Source organism: Ochotona curzoniae, unplaced genomic scaffold (assembly GCF_017591425.1).
Source record: "Ochotona curzoniae isolate NIBS_2020 unplaced genomic scaffold, NIBS_Ocur_1.0 contig_883, whole genome shotgun sequence".
NCBI lineage: Eukaryota > Metazoa > Chordata > Mammalia > Lagomorpha > Ochotonidae > Ochotona > Ochotona curzoniae.
The window spans coordinates 27,307,424-27,323,943 of NW_024466599.1; the positions used below are offsets into that span (position 1 = coordinate 27,307,424).

Genomic DNA, 16,520 nt, shown 5'->3' on the forward strand with positions numbered 1-16,520 from the left:
GGCGCCAGTTCTAATCCCAGCAGCTACACTTCCCATCCAGCTCCCTGCCTGTGGCCTGGGAAGGCAGTCGAGGACGGCCAATGCTTTGGGACCCTGCACCCACGTGGGAGACCCAGAAGTTCCTGGATCCTGGCTTCGGATTGGCATAGCACCGGCCGTTGCGCTCACTTGGGGAGTGACTCAATGGATGGAAGATCTTCCTCTCTATCTCTCCTTCTCTCTGTACATCTGCCTTTCCAATAAAATAAATAAATCTTTAAGAAATGTTTATTTGAAAAGCAGAGAAACAAGGACACAGGTCTTCCATCTGCTGATTTATTCCACAAATGTGTGTAATAACCAGGGAAGCGTCAAGAAGCCAGAAGCCAAAAGTTCAATCTGGCCTCCCTGATGGGTGGCCAGGGACTCCAGTGCATGAGCCATGACCACTACATTCGTGGGGAACTGAATGAGAAGTACAGACGCTAGCACGCGGCCTGGCATCTTTACATAGGAGGTAAGCATGTTAAGTGATAGACTAAACCCCAACTCCTCATGCATTTCTGAAGATCCCTCTCCTACAGATGTATCTCAAAGGGCAGCATCCGTCATGCGCCAGCACAGGCAAAGCTTCAAGTGCAAGGCAACTCTTGTCACCATGGTTGTCTCTATCCTGGACTGAACCTTTATGAAGCTAAAAATTTTTTTTTAAGATTTATTTATTTTTATTGGAAAGTCAGATATACAAAAAAAGAGTAGAGACAAAGAGAAAGATCTTTCATCCGTTGATTCACTCTCCAAATGACCGCAACAGGTGGAGCTGAGCCAATCCAAAGTCTGGAGCCAGGAGCTTCTCCTGTGTCTCCCATACAGATGCAGGGTCCCAAGGCTTTGGGCCATCCTCAACTGCTTTCCCAGACCACAAGCAGGGAGCTGGAGGGGAAGTGGGGATGCTGGGGATAGAATCAGTGCCCATATAGGATCTTGATACGTTCAAGGCAACGACTTTAGTTGCTTGGGCACTATGCTGTGCCCGAAGCTAAATTTAAAAAAAAAATTCTTTATTGGGCCCGGTGGCATGGCCTAGCAGCTAAAGTCCTCGCCTTGAATGTGCCAGGATCCCACATGGGTGCCGGTTCTAATCTAGGCAGCTCCACTTCCCGTCCAGCTCCCTGCCTGTGGACTGGCAAAGCAGTCAAGGACGGCCCAAAGCTTTGGGATCCTTCACCTGTGTGGGAGATCCGGAAGAAGTTCCTGGATCCTGGCTTCGGATTGGCATAGCATTGGCCGTTGTGCTCTCTTGGGGAGTGAATATCGGATGGAAGATCTTCCTCTCTGTCTCTCCTCCTCTCTGTATATCTGACTTTGTAATAAAAATAAATAAATTTTTTAAAAAAATTCTTTAGATTTATATATTTTGAAAGGCATAATTTCTTTTTTTCCTTTTTTTAAATTACATTTCATTTTATGACATCCTTTCATCGGCTCTGAGGTTCCCCCAACCCCTCCCTTTACCCTCCCCCCATGGTGGATTGCTCCACCTTATTGCAGTATTACAATTCAAACCCAGTAATGCTTCTTTCATTGCAAGCATGTACCATGCATAGAGTCCAGCATTTATTGTCCAGATCAATTCAACAGTTTCTTGGGGAGACCATCTCTGGTCTAAAAGCCGAGCTGGCAGAATATCGTCCGGACCAATGAAAAGGAAAGGCATCATTTCACATAGAGGGAGAAACAGTTATAGTCTAGCTGTTGTTTCCTCCTCAAATGGCTACAATGACTGGAGCTGCTTTAGGGTCTCCCACTGGGGGACGGGGACCCAAGGATCTGGACCATCCTTGTCTACTTTCCCAGGCACATGAGCAGGGTGGCAGATCAAAAGTAGAGCAACTGGAATTATACCAGCAGCCTTGCAGGCGGCAGCTCTACCGGCTACACCACAGTGCCATTCCCAGGCCAAATGTCTTTAATTCACATAACAACTGGCATTAATATTAGCTCTTTGAATATTTACTAAGGGCTTTAGCTGGCAAAACATGACCTAATCCACTAAAATGCCATCATGTTAATGCCATCAATCATTCAAAGAGCAATGCTTTGGGAAGAGTTACAAAATGGAGACAGTATTTCGGGATCAGTGCATTGGCACAGCAAGCTGATCCTCTGCTTGTAGCACCGGTATGCCATATGGGCACTGGTTTGTGTCCAGCTGCTCCACTTTCCATCCAGCTCCCTGCTAACGTGTCTGAGAAAGCAACAGAGGATGATCCAGGTGTTTAGCTCCTGTACCTGTACAGGGGACCGAAGGAAGCTCCTGGCTCCTTTGGACTTTGGATCAGCCCAGCTCTAGCCATGGAAGTCATTCTGGGAGTGAAACAGTGAATGGAAAACCTTTGTCTCTCCCTCTCTCTCTAAATCTGCTTTTCAAAAACAAAAAACAGCCCAGCGCAATAGCACTGGGAACCCATATGGGCGCCAGTTCAAATCCTGGCAGCCCTACTGCCCATCCAACTTCCTGCTTGTGGCTTGGGAAAGCAGTGGAGGTTTGGGACCCTGCACCCCCGTGGGAGACCCAGATTTTTTATTTATTTTTATTGGAAAGTCAGGTATACAGAGAGGAGAGTCAGAGAAAGATCTTCCATCCGCTGGTTCACCTCTCCCCGCAAATGGCCCCAAAGGCTGGACCTGAGCCGATCTTAAGCCAGGAGCCAGGAGCTGCTTCTTCTGGTCTCTCAATTGGGTGCAGGATTCCAAGTCTCTGGGCCGTCCTCACTGCTTTCCCAGGCCTTAAGCAGAGAGCTGCATGGGCAAGTGAAGCAGCCGAGACACGAATGAATGCCCATATGGGGTTCTCTGTGCTTGCAAGGTGAGGATTTAGCCACTGAGCCATCGCGCGGGGCACCCCCCCACTCAAAAAAAGTTGTATTTGAAATATCCAGTATGGCAGCAGAACCGTGAGGCCTAGCGACCACGACGGCCTACGACGACTACTATTATAACTAAACAAGAGGGCAGCCCGCGAAGCCGAGGACTACAACGCAGAGACTTCTGGGGGGAGGAAGTGACGTTGGGCGCACAGCCTGCTGGGCGTGGGCGGGCCCTGCGGGACGCGGGTTTCTCGCGGCGTGGACGCCGGCAGGATCAGCTGCCGTGCTTTCCCCGGTGTCAGGGTCGGACTCATGCGAGGCAGCCCGGGGTTTGAGTCAGGCGTTGAGGACCGTCCGGCCGCGGGACAGGACCGGGTACGAGCCTTAGCTGCTCCGTCGCTCTAGTACATCCGCTGAACAGGATTGCAAAAGGAAGTTATCCCAGCCGGCTAGAAGGCGGGAGGGTGGACGTCCTCGGCTTCGGCTCTGGCTGAGTGGCGTGGGGCGAGCTCCGCCAGCGGAGGGAAAGCCGGAGTCGGCGGCGAGTTTGGGCGTCAGGTGCGGCGTGGGGTGTAAGGGCGAAGTGAGGTGGCTGGGGCGGGGAGGTGGAAGCACCCCGCACACCGTCCCCAGAGCCGCGGACGCTCGCGGACCCAGCCCCTGACCGCTGTGTCTTTTGTAAAGGTGTCACACGTATCTCGCTTTCCCCAGCCGTACTGGTCCGTTGTGTATACAGCACTCCTGTTGCTAGTCAGGGGCATTAAGTAAGCTGTTAGAAGAACTTGGGGCAAGCCACCTGTCTTTCTGGGATGGCGGTGAGAGGGATGGCAGGTGTCACATTAACCCCAACCGGTGGTGGTTTTTGATCTAGCCGGCTGGCGAGAGCATGAGCGAATGGACGAAGAAAGGCCCCTTAGAATGGCAAGATTACGTTTACAAAGAAGTCAGAGTGGTAGCCAGCGAGAAGAACGAGTATCAAGGATGGGTTGTGACGACAGACCCAGTGTCGGCCAAGTGAGTATGCCTCCTCCTCCCCAAAATCGTGCCTTCTCCCTGTGCTGCGCGTAGGCTGCGGCGCTAACTGGGGAAGGCAGCTAAATGCAAGAGTGGAGTCGAATCTCCTCAGGACCTAAGCGCTGCACTAACTGAATTACCCAGTCAGACCAGCCAAGTGGATAGAATTGGCCCCTGCTAGTTCTTTTCGTCTGAAGTGACGGACGTCAGGAAACACACACAGCCCTCCAGGTGTGTTATCAGCCAGTGCTGCACATCACAGGACTGAGTGAGCTGAAACACGGCTCTGAAGAGGACTACAGTGCATAGAGTCAAAATACTTTTACAACACTAACAAAAGCAATAACGACCTTAGTTAAATAGGGATGCACATTACAGCGCCCCTTTTTTTTTTTTAAGATTTATTTATTTTTATTGGAAAGGCAGATATACAGAGAGGAGGAGAGACAGAGAGGAAGATATTCCATCCGATGATTCACTCCCCAAGTGGCCACAATGGCCGGTGCTGTGCTGATCTGAAGCCAGGAGCCAGGAACCTCTTCCATGTCTCCCACAAGGGTGCAGGGTCCCAAAGCTTTGGGCCGTCCTCCAATGCTTTCCCAGGCCACAGGCAGGGAGCTGGATGGGAAGTGGAGCTGCTGGGATTAGAACCGGTGCCATTATGGTATCTGGCACGTTCAAGGCGAGGATTTTAGCTGCTAGGCCACTGTGCTGGGACCCCCCCCCTTTTTTTTTTAAGATTTACTTATATTTATTGAAAAGTCAGATACACCAGGAGAAGGAGAGACAGAGAAAGGTCTTCAGTCCATTGATTGACTCCCAAAGTGGCTGCAGTGGCCGGAGCGGAGCGTATCAGGAGCCAGGAGCCTCCTTCGGGTCTCGCATGTTGATGCAGGGTCCCAAGGCTTTGAGCCGTCTTCGACTGCTTTTTCAGGCCACAAGCAGGGAGCTGGATGGGAACCAACATCTATATGGGATCCAGATGCGTGCAAGGCGAGGGCTTTAGCCACTAAACTACTGCACTGGGCCCTCAAATGAGCCTTAAATTCACACAGACACACATGAGTGATTAATATTCTCTCCCTCTTTTTGAATAATTTGTGTTTTCTCTGAAGTTTTACATATGTTCATGTTATTTGAAAGTGGAGGGAGGGAGTGAGAGAGCAAAAGAGATAATGCCCAACAAGAAAGTGGGTTTACTTCCTAAGTGTATAACCAGGAGCCTGGAACTTAATCTGGATTTTCCATGTGATAGGAAGCCGCTTACTGCTTCCCAGGGTACACATTGGTGGGGAATTGGAATTATAAGTAGAGGCCAGGACTCAGACCTAGACAATCCAGTAAGTAATGTGGGCATTTCAAGCTGCATTGTTTGTACTAATTACCTGCTCCAGTTTTGTGTCTTTAAATTTCAAAATGGTGGCTGCTGTTGTGGCCTAGCAGGTTAGGCTGTAGTTTGCCACATTAGCATCCCTTATCAAAGTGCTGATTCAGGTGGCAGTTCCGCTGCTTCCCCTACAGCTTCCTATGCAGATGCGTGGGAAGGCAGTGGAAGGTGGCCCAAGTTCTGGGGCCCGTGCTACCCTTGTGGGACCATCCTGGCCCAGACCTGGCGGCTGTGGCCATCCTGGGAGTGATTCATTGGGTGGCTGAGAACTCCTTTTCTCTTGTTTTAAAAAAATAACTAATAAATCTTTAAATAAATTCAATTTCTTAATGACTGGCAGAAATTGGACGTTATTTCTGTTTTCTGTTTTCTTTGTTGCACTGTTCCTAATGTTTTTGTGTATCTACCCTCTCAGTCTGTTCTGAATTTTATGAATTTTGATATATATAAACTTTTTCCATTTTTTATTATATTTTTGACAATCTTTACATAGTTAATTAGGGTAAAAAGGTTCAAGGGCTACAGGAAAGTGGGTAAGACTAGTGTTTCCATATTGTTTCCTTCATGTATCTGAGGTAAAGGGGGATATGAAGAGATATATATATATATTTTTTTTTTTTTTTGAAAGAAGTATTTAGATCTGATCCTATTTTTACTCCCTATTTTCTGTTTCATTAATTTCCTGCTTTTTATTTGAAATACGTATTTTTTTGTTTTTATTTATGTTTTTGTTTTTATAGTTTAAATATGTATTTATTTGAAACAGTTTTAGAGAGATGGAGAGAGAGCTCGGTCAGTCCAAAGCCAGGAGCAGGGGCCTAGCTGTGTTCCAGGTCTCCCACATGAGTGCAGGGGCCGAAATACTTGGGCCATCCCCCCCTCAGGTGCATCAGCACGCAGCTCATCAGAGGTCAGCAGCGGGCACTACAGTGGAACAGCCAGCACTAACCGGCTCCTGCACGCGGTGCTGGGGTCACTGGTGGTGGCTTTACTTGTCACACCACAGCATCGGACCCAGTTATTTCTTTACAAGTTAAATCTATTCTTTGATTTTTCTAATAGGTGTTTTAGGCACATACTCTGGGATTAAAGAAATACAACTTGGTGCCATCGGTGATAAATTTGTTAATAGTGGCATTGGAGTAGATCTTTTGAGTGTAGTATCTCATTGCCAAAGTTTTTCTATCCCTGCCAAAAAAAAAAAAAAAAAAAAAGCCCAACAACAAAACATCTGTGTTGAAATAAGTGGTTTTGTTTTATGAATTGGAGATCATTCTGAATCCTTTATGCAGCAATTTCACATGTAACTCTTGGAGTGATACATGAGCTGAATTACAGAATGAAAAACCTTAAGCTGGATGAAAAATATAGATGTTTAGTATCCTCAGTGAGCCAACAACACCTTGGGAGTGAGAGGGTCATTTTACCAGGGCAGACCATTCTTAGCTCTTGCAGTGACCTGCTTGGGTGGATGTGACTCCCATGCCATTGCTTGGAATCTTTGGTTAGGTTTTTCTCTGCTTTTCAGTTGACACGTAGTCGTTGTGCATATCTGTGAGATCCTATGAGACGCGCTTGCAGGGTGTGATGTTCGCAGCAGGGGAACCAGCTGCTGTTGGCAGCCCTTCGAGCCAGCACATGGAAGACCTGCAGCATTTCTTTGTTAGAAACGTTCAAACATCCACTTTGCTAGGCTTTTGATACATTCAGTTCATTGTCAACTGTTGGTTTTTCTTTTGCAAACTTGCTCTGAACTTAACTTTCCCTTCCCCCGTGCCCCCCCAAGTATTGTCCTGGTGAACTTCCTCGAAGACGGCAGCATGTCTGTGACGGGAATTATGGGACATGCGGTGCGGACAGTGGAGACTGTGAGTGAAGGGGACCCGACGGTGAGGGAGAAGCTGATGCGTTTGTTCATGTCTGGAGACTGCCACGCCTACAGCCCCGAGGACCTGGAGAAGCGCAAGGACAGTCTCAGGAAATGGCTTGAGAAGAATCACATCCCCGTGAGCGAGCAGGGCGATGCCCGCAGCACTCTCTGTGTGGCTGGCGTCCTGACCATAGAGCCCCCCTACGGCCCCGAAAACTGCAGCAGCCCTAACGAGATCATCCTCTCCCGGGTCCAGGATCTTATTCAAGGACACCTTGCGGCTACCCAATGAGAAGTCAAGAACTTTGGATACACCGATAGAAATAAATCGCCTTTTTTCAATGAAAAAAAAAAATGCTTTGAATGTAAAATTATTATTTTTAAAAAATATTTATTTATTTTTATTGGAAAGACAGATTTACAGAGAGAACAAGAGGGAGAGAGAGATTTTGCATCCATTAGTTCACGTCCCAAGTGGCCACAACAGCCGGGGGCTGAGACGATCCTAAACTAGGAGCCAGGAGCTTTATCTGGGTCTCCCCCACGGGTGCAGGGTTCCAAGGCTTTGGGCCGTCCTCCACTGCTTTCTCAGGCCACAGGCAAGGAACTGGCTGGGAAGTGGAGCAACCAAGACATGAACTGGATCCCATATGGAGTCCCAGCACATGCAAAGCGATGACTTCAGTCACTAGGCTACTGCGCCAGGCCCTGTAAAATCTATAACAGGAATTTGAAAACTCAGGTATGTGGGTGTGTGTGCCTGTGTGTTTTATTTTTTCCCCATTTTTTCCTTTATTTTTGGCAATCTTTGCATAGTTAATTAGGGCACAAAGTTTCAAGAGCTACAGGAGCCTGTGTGTTTTAGTTCTTTGAAATCTGGAAAAAGCAAAGAAGTAGATTACAAGGGGCTGTTGTGATAGCCTAAGGGCTAAAGTCCTTGTCTTGAATGTGCCAGGATCCCATATGGGCGCTGGTTCTAATCCTGGCAGCCCCACTTCCCATCCAGCTCCCTGCTTGTGGCCTGGGAAAGCAGTTGAGGACAGCCTAAACCTTTGGGACCCTGCACCCACATAGGAGACCTGGAGGAGGTTCCTGGCTCCTGGCTTCAGATTAGCTCAGCTGCAGCTGTTGCGGCCGCTTGGGGAGTGAATCATTGGACAGAAGATCTTCCTTTCCGTCTCTCCTCCTCTCTGTACGTTGTAGAACCTCAGTTTTTACTGCATTTGTGATTTCTGCCTGACTTGCTTGGCTGGGGGCTGTGTGAACTCCAGGCCTGACAGTCTATGTGACAACTGGCAGGTCACATAGGCAGAGCACTCCTCAGGAAGGAGGTCCCTGGTGTTTGATAAGACCCACTACCCCATAGCCCACCAGTTTGTACTATTTGAAAGTTGTTTGCTTCAAATCCACCAACAGAAGCCTGCCAGCTTGCTCTTTTTGAAAGTTAACAGTTAAACTGACCAATCATGACTGTATAATTGTGTGGAATTGGCCTGAAACGTATAAAAACCCTGTGCTCTCCGACCTCCACGCTTCTTCCCCTTCTGCTGCTTTTGCCGCCTTTTTTTTCCCTTACAATTTATTTTTATTGCAAAGTCAGATATATGTAGAGAAGAGGAGAGACAGAAAGATCTTCCATCCAATGATTCACTCCCCAAGTGACCGCAGTGGCCGGTACTGTGCCGATCCAAAGCCAGGAACCTGGATCTTCCTGCAGGTCTCCTACGTGGATGCAGGGTCCCAAAGCTTTCGGCTGTCCTCAACTGCTTTCCCAGGCCACAAGCAGGGAGCTGGATGGGAAGTGAAGCTGCTGGGATTAGAACCGGTGCTCTTATCGGATCCTGGCGCTTGTAAGGTGAGGACTTTAGCTGCTAGGCTACCACACCGGGCCCTTGCAGCCTCTTGGTTGGTGCTGCTGCTGGCAACCCTCAACCCCGCTGGGCTGGGGTGATGGCAGAGAGCCTAGGCTGGCCTGAAAATTGCCCTTACGCGTTTGCATCGACTTTAGACTCCTGAATATTTTCTGGGAATCTCAAAATCTGGGCACAACAATATCTGCCTTTCCAGTAAAAGTAAATAAATAAATAAAAACTAGATTACGAAAGCTGATTTCCTTGATGAAATATATGAACTGGATCAAAGAGTATCATATGCAATACAGTTAGAAAACCAGGATTGTGGGTTTTTTTTTTTTTTTTTTTTTTTTATTGCAAAGTTAGATATACAGAGGAGGAAACAGAGGAAGATCATCTGTTTGATGATTCATTCCCCAAGTGACCACAACAGCTGGAGCTGAACTGATCCAAAGTCAGAAGCCAGGAGCCTCCTCCGGGTCTCCCACACGGGTGCAGAATCCCAAGCCTTTGGGCTGTCCTGAACTGCTTTCCCAGATCATAAGCAGGGAGCTGGATGGGAAGCGGGGCTGCTGGGATTAGAACCAGCACCCATATGGGATCCCTGGCATGCAAGGCAAGGATTTTAGCTGCTAGATTATTTCGCAGCCCTAAATGAGTAAATCTTAAAAGAAAAGTAAACAAATAGAGGATGCATACTAAGTAATTGAATTCAGCATGGAAATGAGTGAGAAGATGTGGAAGGCCCTGGGAAGGGGGGAACCCCTGTAGGAAATGACTGTGGCAGGGGTCAGACTTGAGCTTGGCCCAGGGGCAGGTTTGACTGCATTCGGGTTGGTAGCTGTATTTGCCATCAGACTAATGAGCTGAGAGCAAAGCCTGTTTCTTGGCAACCAAGTGCTGTGATTGCTTAAACAATTGGCCTGTGAACAAAACCCTAGTGCTGGGAAGGGTAAATGGCCCCCCCTGGCCAAGGAAGCCTGCCTACTTGGGGAGTTGGCCTAGCCTGTTCCTCTGCCAAGCCTTTTCTTTGGAGGTTAATTCACCTGTCTTGTATCCCCTGGAGCTGTCTATATCTGCGCTTCCAAGGTCTCAAGAGACTCCTCCCAGGAGAGGGTCCTGCTTACTGCCTGGACAGTCTTTGAACACAGATGGTATCAAGAACACTTCTAGAACAAAGCCCTGCTTTTTACTTTTCCTTGAGTATTTCTAGTCTCCGTGGAAGCAGTTAACAGCTTTTGCCCTGAGCGCATCCCACCCGGTTGTGTTGTGCCCAGATTTTGAGGTTCCCCCAAATCACCAGGGTCTGAAGTTGATCCAAGTGCACAAGAATGGTTTATTCAAGCTCAGCACATCCGAGCCTGGGGTCTTGGTTGAGAGCAAGCAGCTGGCTGACCAACTTGCCAGCTGGCCGACCAGGACCAACACCCTTTACCGGGATGTGGCCCTGAATAGAACATTCATAGGGTTTTTATAGGGGCAGCCCACAATAGCCTGCAAGGTGAGTGGAAATACCATACATTCCCTACCTATCTCGGCTGGACAGCCCAGGCCTCCAGCAACTAAGAGAAGCACCCACTTAATTACTTGGAGCCACCTGTGAGATAACCAGACTTTGGTGGGCCTTGATGCATAAGAATTGGGACCCATCAGTGCTAAAGGTCACATAGGCCGTGTAGCCTGCAAGCTCATACAACTTCTTAGTAGCAATGGACCATGAACAAATGGTTGTGATTTTGATACTGAGGTTCTTCAGTTGCATATCTCATCTTTCTCCAGCACATGTGGTGGCTGAAACCAATTTTTCCACTGACCAATTTCATTTTAATGAAAAAAGTATTTAGAATTCATTGTTTTGGTTTGATAGAGATTGGTGACTATTTTGGATGTGTTGAAGTAGATTGAAGAATACTTGAATCAGGGCTGGGGATCAGCACTAACTTAGGCTCAGTTTTGAGAGGAATCTGCATAAAGGGACTACAATTGTTTATGTTGAATTTCTTCAATTTCCAAATATAACTGATTTTGATAATCAGACTATTTTACATTTATGAATTTTCTCTTGTTAAATTTTTTTTCCCCAAAGCCCATGCCCGCTTTTCACTCTGTATATTACTTTATATGCCTTTAGGAAGTGTTTATATAATTATAATCTATCCATATAAGGCTATTCTTAATGTAGTCTTCATAATTTTTTTATTTACTTATTTGAAAAGTAGGAAAGAGAGAGATCTTCCATCCGTTGGTATGTTCCCTGAATGCCTGCAGTAGCTAGGGCTAGCCAGACGTGCCAGAACTCCATCTGTCCCCCACCTGGGTGGCAGACACTGGATCCTTCCTGGATATACATCAGCAAGAAACTGAGTTGAAAGCAGAGAGAGGACCTAGTCCCAGGTGCTCTGATGTGGTGTGTGCCAGCATCTGAAGTGGTGGTTTAGCCCACTGTACCACAACTCCCCACACCAGTTTCCATGTTTTTGAGACAATATTCTATTGTGTTGAATCATAACCTGTTAAAATGACCTGTTATCAAAGTTACTTAACATAGCTATATAGAAATAAAAGCACTATATCACAGACTATGAATTCAGGGATATTTTGGTAAACTTAGTGTTGCATGGCCATCATTGCATACAGATTTTTAGCATTCCATAATCTCAAAGGTATCTGTTTTTCACTTAATTCCTGTTCAAGCCCTCAGTTGCAGGTAACCAGTAATTACTGTATCTATATTACAGATTTGGCTTCTTTGTATATTTTACATAAATAACAAGAAAATATGATACTTGTATTTATCTGGGTTTATTCTCATAGCATAGTTTTTTTTTTTTAAGATTTGTTTATTTTTTATTGAAAAGTCGAATTGACCGAGAAAAGGCGAGACAGAGAAAGATCTTCCATCCGATGATTCACTCCCCAAGTGGCCACAATGGCTGGAGCTGAACTGATCCAAAGCCAGGAACTTCTTCTGGGTCTCCCATGTGGATACAGGGGCTCAGGGCTTTGGGCAGTCCTTGACTGCTTTCCAGGCCACAAGCAGGGAGCTGGATGGGAAGTAGAGCTGCTGGGATTAAAACCAGTGCCCATATGGGATCCTGGTACGTGCAAGGCAAGGACTTTAGCCACTAGACTACTGTTCCAGGCCCCATAGCATAGTTTTTGAAGTTCATTCATGGTATAGGATGCAATAGAAGCTCATTCCTTTAAAATTTCATTTTGATTTTACCTGAAAGGCAACGAGATGCACACACACATTTTTCATTTGTTCCTCAAATTATTTCTTAGTACCGGCACCCATATGGGATCCTGGTGTGTTCAAGGCAAGGACCTTAACCATTATGCTATCATGCCAGGCCCTCAATTTGGATTTGTAATGTGAGTGGCATTGTCTGTTGAGCCATCATCTGTTGCTTTCCAGGATGCAGATCAGAAGTGGTGTATGGCCCGACATTGTGGCCTAGCGGCTAAAGTCCTCTCCTTGAACGTGTCGGAATCCCATAATGGCACCAGTTGTAATCCTGACAGCTCCACTTCCCATTCAGCTCTGTGCTTGTGGCCTGAGAAAACAGTCGAGGATGGCCCAAACCTTGGGACTCTGCACCCGCATGGGAGACCCGGAAGAAGTTCCTGGCTTCTGGCTTTGGATTGGCACAGCACCGGCTGTTCAAGCCACTTGGAGAGTGAATTATCGACTGGAAGATATTCCTCTTTGTCTCTCCTCCTTTCTGTATATCCGACTTTATGATAAAAATTAAATAAATCTAAATAAATAAATAATTAAAATAAGTGGTGTCGCCAGGACTCAAACAAGGAGTGCAGGCCTTCTGAGTGGTGACTTGGGTCACTGAGCAACAGGTCTACCTTGGCACATTCTTTTTTATTCCTGGACAGTAATTGTGAAGTTACTACATCTTGTTTATTCATTCACCAGTTGGGAAGTACTTGGAGTGTGTGCAGACGGCAGCTGGCATAAGTACTGCATGCCTTAACATGTTTGTGGCAAGTCTGCAAGGGCGTGCTACATTCACTCCTCAAGGAGGAAGCACCTTCGAGTGCTTACCTGTGGGTGTAGCTTCATGTTAAATGTATACATTAAAAAGGTAAGTTTATGAGACTGTCAAGTTTTTTGCTTAACAGGACGCCTCCTGCTCACATTTCATTGACATCATCAGTGTTTCAGTTCTCCTGCTTTCTTTTTTTTTAATGATTTATTCATTTTTATTGCAAGTCAGATATACAGAGAGGAGGAACAGAGAGGAAGATCTTTCACCCGATGGTTCATTCCTCAAGTGAGCACAATGTCCGGTGCTGCACAGATCCGAAACCAGGAGCCAGGAACCTCCTCCAGGTCTTCTATGCAGGTGCAGGGTCTCAAAGCCTTGGGCCGTCCTTGACTGCTTTCCCAGGCCACAAGTAGGGAGCTGAATGAGAAGCGGGGCGTCCAGGATTAGAACTGGTGCCCATATGGGATCTCGGCGTGTGCAAGGCGAGGACTTTAGTCGCTAGGCCCTTTATTTTTTATTATTATTTTGTTTCTCTAGGCCCTTTAAACACTGATCTGCAGTGTTTGATAGTTAAGGGAGTGAGTTTTCTTTTTTTTTTAGAGATTTATTTTTATTATTTTTTCATTGGAAAGGTGGATATACAGAGAGGAGAGACAGAGAGGAAGATCTTCCGTCCGATGATTCACTCCCCAAGTGAGCGCAACGGGCCGATACTATGCCGATCCGAAGCCAGGAGCCTCTTCTGGGTCTCCCACGCGGGTGCAGGTTCCCAAAGCTTTGGGCCGTCCTCGACTGCTTTCCCAGGCCACGGGCAGGGAGCTGGAAGGGAAGCGGGGCTGCCGGGATTAGAACCGGCGCCCATATGGGATCCCGGGCGTGCAAGGCAAGGACCTTTAACCACTTGCGCCACCGCGCCGGGCCCGGGAGTGAGTTTTGTAATGCCACCTCTCAGAAGCTGGCTTTTTCCTGCCAACCCTTCACAATGGTTTTTGTTGCCCTAAGTTGTTAAGTGATGAAAAAATCCTGTTCATAAATTCTGTCCGTCCTTTGTCATAACATCTCATAGGGGGCACAAATTCTGGGTTAGTTACTCATTAGGCGGGCTAGCCCTAGCCAGGAGTGGAGCTGGCTGGCCTAAACAGGGGAAAGACGAGCCAACAGGTCAAGCTGTGAGAAGAGGCGCCTATTTGAGCTGCTTTTACTTTTAGAAAACATTGATTGCACTTGCTGCTAGCTGAGACACAGGGAATGAGTGATCCTCCTCAAGAACTCTTTTTCTACGCTTGGTAAGAGATGAAAACATCAAAGATTTTTAAAGCACCTTTTGGGCTACTGACTGGCTACGTATCTTAATTCTTTGACATATTGCAATACAGAAACGGTTAGAAGGTCTTGATGTACCACAGTTAACTCTTCCTTCTCACATTGCATCTTCTTCCATGGACAGGACCAAAAAGAGGACAGACCGAAACGATCGCTGTGGAAACGAATCCCATGAGCTGTTTCTGCCTTGCTGCCATCTGGGGCACGCTGTGCTCAGCTCTCAGATGCGGACAGACACAGATTCACCAAGATCTCCCTCACTAACCTGGTGTTTATTAACTGCCTAAAATGCCCTAAGCAAACATTCCCCTTGCATGTGGGTGAAATTTAGTTCTGGGAATTCGCTCTAATTCCCACATGACTGAGGAGAACAAGGCAACTCTGGCATCGACTTGTTCAGGCGTAATAACGGCGTGTGCACACCACTTGCTCTTTGGGAAGCCACTCTCTGGGAAGCCATGAGTGTCACCTTGTGGCTGCCTTTGCGTGTGAAGCCCTGCTCCCCTCTTCCAGGCCCAGCAGCCGGGAACACACTCCGAGTCCCCATGCAGCCAGCTGGGCTGCTACCAGCAATGACAGCCTTGATGCTAATGCCTGGCCTGTGGTGTAGTCATTGTACACAGCATTTCCACAGGATCGTACGAAAGCCTCTTAGGAACATGTTCAAACATTGTCTAGAAAGGAGCAAACACTCACCGTAGGCCCACAGAACTGCAGGCTGTACTCAAACATATACTCTTTGGGTTAAACTGCTCAGATAAAACAACTGTAGATAAAGATGAGAGTTTGTGACCAGCCAGGCAGATTGGGGTCATCAGACATGGAACTCCTGGAGGAAGCAGACAGCTAGGTGATGCTTTGTCTACCTTTGACCAGCCTCTAGCTGAGCGTTGAGCTATTCTCACTCCCGGAAGCCTCTGCAGTTAGATAAAGTATAGCTCCATCACAAGTGTTGTACCAAGTGTTTTATTAGGTGTTCTTGAACTAGGTTTCAGTAAAGGTAAAACAGATATTTGAAGAAACAATATATGAAGTGCTCCACAAAATTACATTAAAGGCTGACCATTTTCCTGGGGCTTAGAAATCCATGTTCATCTAAAATGATACACTGAAATCTGATATTTAAAAAGATTCACTTATCTGAAAGGTAGTTATAGAAAGAGGAGAGGCAGAGAGAGAGAGAGACAGACAGAATCTTCTACCCACTGGGTCAAATGGCACGACCTGGGCTGAGCCAAGGCCAGGAGCATGGTCTGAGTCTCCCAACTGGGTGCAGGGACCAAAGCACTTGGGCCACTGTCTCCTACTTCCCCCGGGCACGTTAGCAGAGAGCTGGATGGGAAATGGATGAGCTAAGACTCAAACCTGCACTCATATGGGATGCTGCTATTGCAGGCAGTGGTTTAACCTGCCATGCCACAATGTCAGCCCCTGAAATCTGGTCTTTAATCACAGGCACGTAAATCTTATTTTACAATTTTAACAATGAACTTATCAAGAAGCGTAATTTTGGGTGCAGGGATTTTCTTAGTGTCAAGTCAGGGCTTTCTGATCTTGTCTACATGTTGGCACATCTGTAACGTGGTAGCGTCTGTGCATGTCTAAGTGACTGGGAGTGATCACTCAAGAACCGAGCTCCCTGAGGGGAGCAATTCTCAGTGCTTGGGATAGAAAGGGGTTTGTTATCTCCTTCCCATGGTATGCTCCGCTAGAATCTTGAGTGGAGAGCTGCAAGTTGAGGGGCCGGTGCTGTAGTGTAGTGGGTTCAACTACCACCCGATGCATCCCATGTGGGCACTGGTTAGAGTCCTAGCTGTTCCACTTCCAATCCAGCTCCCCACTAATGGCCTGGGAAAGCAGCAGAATACGGTTTACGTGCTTGGGCCCCTGAACCCAAATGGGAGACCTGGAAAGATCTCCAGGCTCAGGCTTGGCATGGACATTTGGAGAATGAACTAGCAGATGGATGATCTCTCTGTGTCATTTTTCCAAGTAAATGAATAAAATCTTAACAACAAAACCTGGACCGGTGCTGTGTCATAGTAGGTTAAGCCTCCATCTACAGCGGTGGCATCCCATAAGGGTGCTGGCTGAATCCCCGGCTGCTCTACTTCTGATCCAGCTCCCCGGTGATGTGCCTGGGAAAGCAGCAAAGGATGGACCAAGTCTTTGGTCCCTCTTCCCTTGTGGGAGACTTGGAAGAAGCTCCTGGCTCCTGGC

General features: G+C 47.2%; 1 protein-coding gene across 2 annotated transcripts; it reads left to right on the forward strand.

Moving 5' to 3' along the window:
* The first annotated feature begins 3,084 nt into the window (after positions 1-3,084).
* Positions 3,085-7,475, forward strand: GEMIN6 (gem nuclear organelle associated protein 6). Of its 2 annotated transcripts, none has more exons than XM_040993116.1 (3): positions 3,085-3,407; positions 3,721-3,863; positions 7,037-7,475. In XM_040993116.1, the coding sequence occupies exons 2-3, from the start codon at positions 3,736-3,738 to the stop codon at positions 7,410-7,412; spliced, it is 504 nt and encodes a 167-aa protein (XP_040849050.1). In that variant the 5' UTR covers positions 3,085-3,407; positions 3,721-3,735; the 3' UTR covers positions 7,413-7,475. The 2 variants fall into 2 exon arrangements, with proteins under 2 accessions (XP_040849050.1, XP_040849049.1); XM_040993115.1 differs by having other exon boundaries at positions 3,098-3,224.
* Positions 7,476-16,520: the final 9,045 nt, after the last annotated feature.